General features: G+C 34.9%; 1 protein-coding gene across 2 annotated transcripts in view; it reads right to left on the bottom strand.

Moving 5' to 3' along the window:
- The window catches only part of LOC149575502 (protein CLT1, chloroplastic-like), a 104,261-nt gene extending 92,687 nt beyond the window's left edge, over nt 1–11,574 (bottom strand). Inside the window, exon 1 of one of the 2 annotated variants that reach the window (XM_089815241.1) lies at nt 10,738–11,574. In XM_089815241.1, the coding sequence (XP_089671367.1) occupies nt 10,738–11,123 (386 nt within the window). In that variant the 5' untranslated portion in view covers nt 11,124–11,574. The remainder of the gene's footprint in view (nt 1–10,737) is intronic. The other variant, XM_089815242.1, reaches the window with a different exon arrangement.
- Nucleotides 11,575–12,655: the final 1,081 nt, after the last annotated feature.

The following is a 12,655-nucleotide window of genomic DNA, read 5'->3' as shown; positions in this document are numbered from 1 at the left end:
CAAGATACCCAAGTCTCCAACCAAGACTCATCTAAGAACAATCTCCTCTCAAGTCCATATCAGGTGACTGCCCCTCGGACTTCCTGCTGAAACCATCAACCGTCCCAACAAATACTTCTCTAATCTAAGAGAAATCAGCGTCACCGCCGTCTCTAAGTATCCATGAGCACCTGTAACGAATCAATCCATGCCAACTCCAAATGCAACATAGCAATATCATGAAGTATCCAGCTTATGATCAGTGTACTCAATACCAAGAAACTAAACCAAGATTAATGTCAAAGTTCCAACCATGGGCTCAGGAACATAAACATGACAACATGATCTTACCATCTCAACTAAAGAGATAACATGCTCCATATGAACACACCATAACTTGTCACAACTCTAAACGCGTATCAAGAGTATACCATGACATAATAATGAAACCATCCTCATACCAAGGATAACATGCCAAATAAAAGCATAAACCACACCTTTGCCAAGAACCCTGTGAGTCCTCAAGATGCAACCATCTCCACACACCATGAAGAAAAAACATCTCCACATACCATGAAGATAACCAAGAACTCCATGAGTCCTCAAGATCTAACCATCCTCATACACCATGAAGATAACAAGTGCACCATGCAAATGTCAAAGACGCTTCTGCAACAACAGGATCTAAGACAAACCTCCAACATCTGCAAACACTCAATAAATATATCAATGCCAACAACTCCCACTCAACTGTGGTACCAAGTCACCTATGGCATCATAAAATCCATCCTCTCCAAACCAAGAAGATATAAACCAAACCAGGAACTAATCCTGCACCGTCACCCCATCACTGTCACAAGCTCCCACTAAACCGTGTATCCAAGCTATCCATGACATAATGATGAAAAACCATCTTCTAACCATGAGAATCAACCAAGGCATCAAACCATCAAAGAACTCAAAGTGCACATCATGAGCTCCTCAAAAGAAACCAAATAACCATGATCCTCTACCAAGAAGATATACCACCATAACCAAATCAGAAAATCCAAGCTAATGAACATCAAGGATGTACCTGTATAACCAATCATGTCATGCCAAAATCCATGACACCATGATCACATCCATGAACCGAGCATCTGTCTCTCAAAGTGTCCAACCTGTCAGCATAGTCAACCACAATCCTCCACCATGACTGTACCTGGTAACAACATCTCATCCCTTCTACATGAAGAATAAAATCAGCAAATCATGTGACTCAGGGCATAGACAACCCAAATCCAAACAACCAATCTGAATATGCATCAATAATGAAAGATCAATGGGCAAAGACAACCCATAACCAAGCTATAAATGCAACCTGTAAGTATAGACCGCTTACAACACTGCACAACTTGTAGATCCAACAAGTCATCATGCATATCCAAATCCAAACACCGATAACCATATTATCATAAGACCAATCTGAAATATGAATTGAGTATACAATGACATCAAATCTTAAATTTCCAATGCCATAAACTCACAATGTTACCATAGTCAAAATATATCTATAAACTGTTCAGATCAATATATTAACAAATAAATCATGCCAAACTTGCATCAAATCTAAACTAATGTGTAGAACTCTCCAAGAGCTTTCCGTTGACTACTCGAAGTCCAAAATCTGACTCCGTATGCCCAAGTTATGCCCTAATCCGTGCTCAAAATAAATAACATCTGACTTTAGGGCTCTTAAAACCTAACAAAATTTCAAAATCATAAAACCAAACCTACACCATCTTGTAGTGCTCTGAATTAGCTTTCCAACACCTATAAGAACTCTGAAATCCGATATTCTGAGAGAAAGTTATGGCCATTTTACTAAGACAGTCTTTTTACCATTTTCAGTACAATTTTTCATTTTTATTTTTTTTTCAGTGACGAAAATTCTGACGGGATTAAATTTGACGGCCATCATGGGCTGAAACCAAAAAACTCTTTCATTTCCTTTGAACATGGCCAAACTAGGGCATATTATATATCAAAATTTATGGAAATGTCAACCCGGATCCAATGGTGATGTCTTTTTTTTTTTTTTACCCAGGAGGTCGTTTTTGCAAGTACCCCCCAAAACCCTCATTTAAATGAAACATCCGAAAAATCTTTTTGTCCAACAATTTCACATGCCCAAATCTTTTAACATCCCATCATAACAGCAAACCCAAAGCCCTTAGATCTGCAATAAATTATTCATATATCTTGCCATTTTCTTTTATCCTCTCATGCATTCCCATGGATTCAATCTAGGGTTATAATAATAAAACCATAGCTCTGATAACACTTGTAAAGAAACTTGGCAATAAAGAATATAACCGTTTCCACATAACCCATAATAGATCTGAAATAAACACGGAATTAAAATCCACATGCAAGAGAATAGACAACATACCCACAAAATTTGTGACACAAGATATACCTTGGGAAACCCTCATTGAGGGAAAAACCCAACCTCCAAAAGCATCCATCACCATGTATTATTCAGCAAAAATACCATTGCCATACAACCATGGAAGCCTTCATGGCCATAGCCACAACCGAGCAAACTATGTGAACAAGCATGAATCCACACATCCCATGCCATGCTTTCAACCTTTACAAATGCTCCCTTGGCTAACCTGTCAAGCCTTGTCCTGCTCGACTCTTGCCTTTTGTCTTCTCCTTGTCCCTCTCTCTAACTCTCTATACAACAACTACCCTTGTGGCTGCTTATATAGTAGCAAGTCCCACAAAAACCACCAAGTGGTATTACATAAACCATGTGCTAAAACCATGTGCTACCTAACCCACTGACCCCACATTTAATATTGGGCATTTAATTCTTTTTCCCAATATTAAATAATTACATAAAATATTTTCACAATGTTACAATACAACTCATCAAGAATATTCCATGGAAATCTTTACATGTTGCACGTCCATCTAGGTACAACATTACATAATAAAAATAAAATAATAAAATAACAATATTATGCAATGTGTGCAACACCCATTATCTCAACATGCGCATCTCTATTTCAGTATTGTTTCAGTATTTTAGATGATATGGGACATTAAAAATTATTACATTAAAAATTGGGGACATTACAAATCCTCGCTGGCCAATGATTGCTTGTCCTCAAGCAATACTCTGTGTTATTTAACAGAAATGAATAACAATAAACAACAAAAGGAAATTCAGACGAAACCAAAAACAAATAAGACAGATATACTTAGGAAACCCCAATGTGGGGAAAAAAAGCATGTTTATTCAACTTCAAGAGCGAGAATTCATACTGTACATTACAAGATTGCTACAACAATTAAACACCGATAATTTCAGCCTCCCAATCTTGGCCCAGACACTAGCTCTCACTGAATCACCAAACTATGCCTATGCAAGAATCTGGACTCTGAACAATTATAACAAAAAGCATAGTAATTTATATCTATAAGAATAATTACCTCTGCTTTGCTTGCTAAAATTTTATTTCCCCTTCTTCCCTAGGCTCTCTTGGAAATTTTCTTTTTTCTCAATGTGTCTAGCTCTTCCGCCACATTCCAATTTATAATCCTCCAACGACCAAGATTTCCAAGCTAAAATTAGCTCCAAACTAAAATTCACCCTTACAGATAAAATAAGACTATGTTAACTAAATAAATAATGTGCTTTTTCACTAAAGATTGCAAATTCTTCACTTTTTACATGAACTAGGTGCATGGAAAAATTAACTGGACAAATTCTGCATGTGTAGACAATACACCTATTCAAAAGTACTTGTCTAAGCTACACCAACTCAACACTCCGTCTTAGCAAGGTGTTCTACACATAGTCGGAAAACTTGCCCAGGCCTAAAAATAAAATTCGAGAAAAACTCAGCCAGTTTTTGACAAAAAAACTCGAGAACTTAAATAGTTGCTTAAATTTGAAATTTGAAATGCATTTTGTTATGCAAATTTCAATGAGAAGATGCATCCAATGAGTCAATAAATGAGAACGCAAAAGAAACAAGCTTAGTCTAGACACATTTAAACACAAAACGAGCACAAAATTGCATTCTCGTGAAGAACGTTGATGGATAGAGGCAATATAGTAAATAATTTATGTAAAATTAAAAGTAAATACATCATTACAATTATATCTTCCTCTTCCAACCACTAGTAAAAACTAAGGGAGAGGTAGAACTAGAGGGTGTAGTCTTGGAAGTCTGCATTGGCACAAGTATGCCTCCTTGCTTGGTATGTCTAACACAGTCTATGGCTTGTCCTCCATCCTCAATGTAGCTCTACCTCTAGCTTTTGCTTGCACTAGCAATGACTACTCATTCAACCCAATGTCATCTAGTGTGAAACCAAATCCACCCCTCCTCCATAGCCTGCCTTTCCAAATCATTGATGTCATCCTCTTCAAAAACAACGGCAAGTTCGCTTCATATCGATAGAAATCAGTTTGCAAGTGCTGGGAAGATTATTTTCCCCCTCTCAACAAAATACAAGTTGAGAAATGAGAAATGAAATTAAATTGGGCCATTTTTTTCCTTTAAGTGCAATTATAAAACTACGAGCGAGATTTTGGCAAAAACTCAGGCAAGTACTTGGCGAGTTTTTGTCAAAAAATCAGCGAGTATTTAGTGCCAATACAGCCATAGAAACTCATCAAGCTAGAAAAATTGGCGAGTTTTTGCAACTTGGAGAGTACTCTGCTAGTAGTTAATCTATGGTTCTACACAACACCCAACTTATCCCTAAAGAATACAAACTTGTGCTTCATCAAGGCCTTGATCAAGATGTCTTTCTTTGACAAATGGGCAATCAAGTGATCTTGGTCATAGTTAAGGATAATCCTCTGCACCTTGGGCTCCTGGACTTCATATGTATCTAGAGAAACGGGACCATTCACTAGTAAAGTCACCACTATACTAATATAGGTCCACAACTTGTTCTCCTTGAGAACTAATGTAATTTGAACCTTCCATTGCAAGTAGTTTGAAGCACCCTCAAGCCTATCCTCATGTGGAACATTGGTTCCCATTGTAGAAGAATGGAACCCTCGAAGAAATTGAAAACTGAAATCTGATTTATTTTTCTTGAAATTTGTTTCACAAAACTTGACTTTGTATTCAAAGTTTAGTGCTCTGATACCATGTTAATTTCTATAACCCAGTTGCAAATTGTTAATGTTATAATTCTATCGGATATATTATATTTATATATATGAGATATAATTTATGACAAATATTATAATTAACTTATATTAAGAGTGATATATATATAATATAACCATTATAATATGTTAAGGATATATTACTTGTGTTATAACTTTAACTAATGTAAGTTAATATGTTAAAGAGACATGTCTCTTCAAGAGACATGCCTCTTTATTTCACATATATATTCATTCATATAGTAACTTGGAAAACACATAAAATATCCACAAGTGCTATTATAAGTTATAGAATAGTTTTATCGATCCTATTTCACTAACATGGTATCAGAGCAAAGCCTGGGAGGAAGATTTTAATAAAGAAAGTTTAAAATAGCAGATATGGCTAATGATCAACATGCAATTCAAATAAAGTATGCTATACAGTCTGAAGAAAATGAAAAGCATTGTGTTGACGGTTAAATGCTACTTTGTGTAGAGACAACACATGAGTGCCTTCATGGATCTGACTAGAAGCAGGGTTCCATGTGCAAGTGTAAGACACAACATCCTTCAAGATTGATTTTACGAAAGCATTTATAAGGCATATCGACTATATTGAGAAAGTCAAGCATATTAAGAAAGGGAACAAATATCAACTGTGATTGGAAACTATTCTAGACAGCAGCAAGTTGAGACTGATTCCATGTTTTATCGCTTAGGTCAAAAGCTGGCCAACTTACTCAAGGTAGAGATTAAGTTTTAAAAATAAAAAATAAATAACTGAAGCAGACCTGTCCAAGGGTATTGGTTGAGAAGGCTTGGACACGAGAGAATAAACTCTCACACACGAAAATATCTTTCACTCAAGTATTTCTTTGGACTTATTTATAAGCATGGATTTTTAAATTGCATTATAGTTCTCAAACATTTCCCCTGAGGATATGAGACTGAAAATTATTAAACTTTGTCAAGAATACAAAACTTTGAACAAGCATTGGTTCAATTTTTATTATCGATTTCCTTATTTAGAGCGGCAAATCTCAGTTTGACTGAAAACTCCCTATTTCTGATTAGAAGTATTGCTAAAAATGGTGAAGTTAAGGAATACAATGGATACTCTAGGTAGGAACTGGATGTGGTGAACCCAATAAAAAAATCCACAGTTGTGTTGTGTCTTCTTAAGTCGAGATGGTTTATATTCCCTAAGCCAGACGGCTTTAGTAGTTTTGGAGAACTTCTAGGTATAGTGTGCTGAAGGATCTAGAAGAAGACAGCCTTTATAATTCCACCTAGCATATGGTTTGGAGTTAAATTCTCTTATGTTGTAAAGAGTCATTAGTGTGAAGATTATTATTTGGGATACTCATATGTCTATGTATGGTTCTCGGATAAATATTAATTACTATATTTTATCTCTAGTGTTCTTGTCATAAATATTGGGTGGAAGACTAATGTCTCCATGAACATTACTGAAGGAAATCCTGGAGAACATGTATTTCTGCTGTGTGTTCGACAATTCATCACTCTTGGTGGGTGGTCGTAGTGTCATATAGACTTGCTGGTATATTCCTCTATAACATCAAGAGTTCATATATTGCCGGGAGAGTGATATTAAGCTTGGCTGTGAGAAAATATAGTGCAGCCTGTATATTGAAAAGGAAATTTGATAAGAGAGATATCAAAGGTTCAAACGGAAGATCTCATTCTTAATGATTGGGAGTGTTATTTTATTCTACAGGCAGAGGTTTTGATAAGCAGTTGAAATGTGGTTGTCACACACCATAAACCGTAAGCATGAGGGACTATATCTATCAGACCTAAGTGTTTGGGAAATTTATGAGAGCTATGGGTTACCTCTGTGATTATTCTGCCTCTATTCAGTTGTATTAAGTTGCTTCTACTTCAGTATAGAATCTTCAATTGGAAGGCTAATTGTTTCACAGTATTGGATGTGTTATTCAATACTATGAGCAAAGAATTTAGATCTGCAAATACTTTGGACAAATTGGGTATTTGAGGTTTCAAGTCATGTGATGGTCACTTCAAATATAGAGGTTGATGACTAACAGATTTAGAGATTGGTATCATTCATGCATGTTTGTCTCTCATTGGACTTGATAGTGACTGAAAATTCTATAAAATGGAATAGGTGGGAATTTTACATTGTGGGGGGAATAGGACACCAATGTTCCATTCCCATTTGAACCATCTTCAGTGAGGAGATGTCAGAGAAGTGACACTATCAAAGTTCCAACTTGAACCATCCTTAGTGAGGAGCCGATTCAAAAGAGGAAATGTCTCTCAAATAATCTAAGAAGACATTTTCAGATATGGACTTTCATTTTAGCAAACTTGTATCAAGGATGCGTAGATATGTATTCATTATCCTTCAGTATTACACTTATCTACTTATTGTAGTCTCTCTCTTATTTGTACTTCAATATGTGCTATAAAGAGTCATTTGTATATTTGCCTTAATATTTTCCTTTGTCTTTGAGGATGTCCTTACAGGAAAGAAGATTGGAACATTAGGCATGCTACCAAATATTGTGCAAACTCAATCTTATGATAGCAGCTCCAAAGAAGCTATGATTTAGGATTCACAAATCATCTGATGATTAGGTTGGCTAATGTGACAATCTTGAAGCGAATATCCTTCATGATTATGATTATGAGAGGGAGTCTAATAGTTCATTAGAGGCAACCTTGGAGAAAGAGGGAGAAGAAAAAAATTTAAAAAATAAAAATAAAAATGCTTCAATCAAATTTTTGATGATCTTGGTTTAGAAGGAGTAGACCTTGTTGATGGATTCTCCACTAGTCAGAAACTATAACAGCTAGAGGACTATTATTCTTGCGATAAAGTCTCATGCATGTAGGCTGGAAGGCCTTATACTATCAGTGTAACCATTGAACTAAGGAAGCATGACATGACTTGCTACCAAGAGGTTAAAAGGATGATAACAGATTCAGAGGAACTCTGACACTTCATTGGAGAGAACCTTGTGCTAAGAGGTCAAAAAATTTGATATCAAACTAAGAGGGAGAAACCTTATTCTCTGATATGTTTATGGTGAATGTTATGACAACACCACATGATAGTATTCGTGGAGACCTCATGTGAATTTTTGATGTCATTCATGTATGAGCCTATCCCCTGTGTACATGAAGAAGTGACGACTTCCAAATGATTATCACTTGTATAAGAGAAGTTGTTGTAAAGTGACGTCCTTACAATAACTTGTAGCATGATTCATTTTGTGAAATTGTTTCATGTAAAGGCTTTATCTTAAATCAACAACTAGGTTTTTGATATCATTAATTTGATTATCTACAAGTTGCTTGTATAGATATATTTTCAGTACTTGGTGAATATCTTGCCTTGATATTCTGATAGGCCAATACCATACTGAGTACTTGGTGATCATCATTCAATTGATGTTTCTGATAGGCCATTACTCTTGAGAGCTTGGTGAATATCATATTGTTGATATTCTAATAGGCCAATGCTCATGTTACCAAATATGATATCAAATAGTAATTGGTGAATATCATATGTTGATATTCTGATAGGCCAATACTTACTTGATATCATATAGTAGAAATCTTCTGATCAAAGATTTCCTATATGTATTATTTTTGAGATATTACCTATGGTGTAATATCTATGTGTTTTATCCTTCTTCATTAAGAGGGAGTGTTAATGTTATAATTCTATCGGATAAATTATATTATATATATGAGATATAATATATGACAAATATTATAATTAACTTATATTAAGAGTGATATATATATATATATATATATATAACCATTATAATATGTTAAGGATATATTAGTTGTGTTATAACTTTAACTAACGTAAGTTAATATGTTAAAGAGACATGCCTCTTTATTTGACATATATATTCATTCATATAGTAACTTGGAAAACACATAAAATATCCACAAGTGCTATTATAAGTTATAGAATAAGTTTAATCGATCCTATTTCACTAACACAAATTAACTACTCAACAAATTTCTCAGAACAAAAGATTAATTTTAATCTATTCAATTCATGACAGCCAATACTCTAGGTTATTTAACAATGAACAGCAGAAGCAAATTCACATGAAACCAATAACAAATAACATAGATATACCCACGATACCCCAATGTGGGGAAAACTTGCAAACACACATTTATTCATCTTGAGCAAGAATTTATACAGCAGATTACAAGATTGCCACAGCAATTGTTGAAAGATGATTTTAGCCTCACAATCATCTCCCATCCCGAACACTCACTCTTAACTTCTCTTGGAAATTCTCTTATTTCTCTATGTGTTTAGCTCTTCCTCCGCACTCCAATTTCTAATACTCCAGTGTCCCATCTCCAAACTAAAATTAGCTCTCAGAGGTAAAAGAAGGCTGCATTAAATAATAATAGAATTAATGTTCTTTTTCACTATAAATTAGAAATTCTTCAATTTTCACGTGAACTGGGTGCATGAAAATTTAACGGGATGACTTCTGCATGCAAATAGACATCACACCTATTCAGAAGTACCTGTCCGAGATACAAGTAGTCAACAGTTTGCTAGCCTATTTTCATTCCTGATTGCGTGACTATCAAAGCAATTGTAAAAATTATTCTGTCTTTAAGGGTATTTTTCATAACAGCATATGAGGTTTGTCTGATTGGCTGGGAATAAATTAAAGAAAAATTGGTGTATTGATCATTGTATCTCTGAATTGTGTCTCAGCGAGATATTGAATATGCGATGTTTTGGTTTTAAGGCTCGACTCTAGTACCAATGGACTAAGGCACCAATCTCTCAAAAGTCGATCCTTCTGCATTTCAAAGTTCATTCATTTTTTTCACTAGCTTAGTCTAGTAGTATCCTACCCAATTGCATAATCCTGTAGTCTTCAACTCTATAATATCTTATGAAAGGCTATGCTTGTGAATCTTCTCTAGAGAATTATGTATTTCTGTAATTTCAGAGGTTTAGTTACATATGAAACATTATTCTACTAATGATATTAGATTTGGTGCATAGCTCTAATTTGCATCTTTAGTTGCATACATAAATTGATATAATCTACTTTTTGAAGAGGCCTTGACGTTTGTGATGCCAGTAAACCATTATAAAGAATGTCTAGTGACAGATCTTTGGGATTTTCTCATAAAGTGTGGCTAAGCTGAACGGTGTAATGTGTAATTATTTCTCTTTAACCAACTTGTAAGAGACCTTTGGGAATACTCTCATTGATTCTGCAAGGTCAAAAATGTAGAACAGCTTCCCAGCCTTCTCGTGGGTCCATAACTGTCTGCAATCTGATTATTTTCCTGTCTTGTTAATCTAAACCGATCCAATTGTATTTGAATTCTCAGATGCATTCTCAAGGATTGTGGGGTTCAATTAGGATCACCATCAAAGTAACATACACTATTCTGGTCTGTGGTCAATCTATTGCAATTAATTAACAACTATGGTTCATGCCTTGTCCACCCAGACAAACTACTGAGTAATTTGAATTACTTGTATCCAATATGCAGGAACAAAAAAAGACAAAGATATAGAGACTGAGAAAAAAAGGGATTACCCGAAAGTAGCAAGCTGGGCCAAAAAGAAAGGGTAGTTTCTCAAAGGAACGAGGGCTAATTTGTACAAGACTTTGTTGCCAACACCAAACAGCACAGTCATTGTTGCGGCAATTAACACTTCAATGTTCCTCGCCTTCAAATTAACATTCAAATTGACAGCATCCATTTCACCCATCGTTCTTCCCTCCGTAACATTAACGATCGGTCCCCTGCTGCGACCTGCTCTGTGCTCCCACCATGTCCTCCCCAAACTCTGCTTAACCCCACAGATCCCATGATTTCTCTCTCCATTCAACAAAACCTTACTCTGAAAACTCGATTGAGTGGCACTTCTCTCGGGTAGAAAGCAACAAGTCCGCGTGGCGGTTCGAGCGATCGAGAACATTGCAAACAAGAAGGTTTCAGAGGAAGTCGGCTGCAACAGAGTTAACAATAATTTGAATCACTGGGTAACGTGTTTTTAATGAATTCGGTGATCATGAGGGAGAAACCAGGAAGCCTCCAACGTTGACTGCTGTTTGGTGATCAATCATAAAATTTGGGACTGAAATAGTAATGTGGGTGACCGTGCTTGGTGGCAATGGCGTAGGTGTCGGCCTCTTCTCAGAGTGGGTCCTCCCCAATTGGCACTTCGCCACCACAGCTTCTGCTTTTTCCCGCGTATATGACCCGTTTAGCAGATCAAGATTTTGCACTTCCATGACACCAGAGTACCTGATAGTGTGATTGGTCACTTGGAGACATATGTCGTGAATTTGTGGCGTCTTCCAGTTTATGCATCTGACAGAATGAATGGAAACAATATATACCATCTGCTTTTTAAGATGCCCTGGTCCACTAGAGTAAATGCAGGTTCTGGGAACAACAGTTTGATTTTGTTTTGTTGTATTTTTATTTGGAAGGAAGTGAGTTTTTATTATTTATTTATCAATGATGGAGATTTATGGTGGGCGAGCTTGAATGGTTGTGGGGTACTTCTATGATGTTAGGTTGAATATAATAGATTCAATTTGTCTATCTTTATGGTGTTGAGCTATTAAAATTAATCAGGTTCGCTTATTATAGGACTCTTTGGGAATAAAGAAACTTTATGGGGTACAAAAGATTTTCTTTGTTATAATTGAAGTTAAATGAGTCAACTATAAAATGGACAATACATGAAATTGGGTCCCATATTTGAAAGCGACAGAGATGTCATTTGATAAATGGGTTAGATTCTTTGAGAGACACGTGAAGAATGTACTAAATTGATGAGGAATAAGATAACTTTTACTAGTAGTCGTAAGCTAAAATAATATAAAAACTGAAAACTCAATCAATTTTAAAAATCAAAATTAAATAAAAAGAAAGACAAATATGAGTTAAAAGTGAAGATAACAACTAATTAATTTTTTAAATAAATAGAAAAAAAAATAAGAGTTCAAAATTTAGATAAATTAATGTATAAATTAAATACAACAGTTAAAAAATGGAGATAAATAAATAAATAAGAAAAATATAAGCTAATTAAATTAAATAAATAGGAAAAAAAACAAGAGTTGAAGTTGGAGTGAGATAAAGCTGGTCCAAAAATAATTAATGGCAAGGGCTGACAGTTTTATGGTCAAAGGCTGACAATTTTCTAGCCAAAAAAGTAATTTTAGGGGAGCAAAGTTCTCACATATAGCTTATTGACTAAAACATGTAAATTACCTATCAACCCTAATAAATAAAAATCAAATTGCCACATACTCATAGTCTCATAGTTTAAATATATACATAGTTTAACTATTGATAATAACAATCATGCATAAATGAAACTCTTCTAAAAGAAGGCAAAGAGAATGATTTCAATTTTCAAAAATTGAATTTTTTTTATAATGTTGAAATGATAATTATTTATGTTCTTATATAAAATTTAGCATTTGAATATATTAT

Source organism: Cupressus sempervirens, chromosome 2 (assembly GCF_028749045.1).
Source record: "Cupressus sempervirens isolate cs-2001-9-10 chromosome 2, ASM2874904v1, whole genome shotgun sequence".
In the NCBI taxonomy this organism is placed as follows: domain Eukaryota; kingdom Viridiplantae; phylum Streptophyta; class Pinopsida; order Cupressales; family Cupressaceae; genus Cupressus; species Cupressus sempervirens.
The sequence above is the reverse complement of the archived record's forward strand: the minus strand, read 5'-3'. Positions and strand labels throughout refer to the sequence as shown.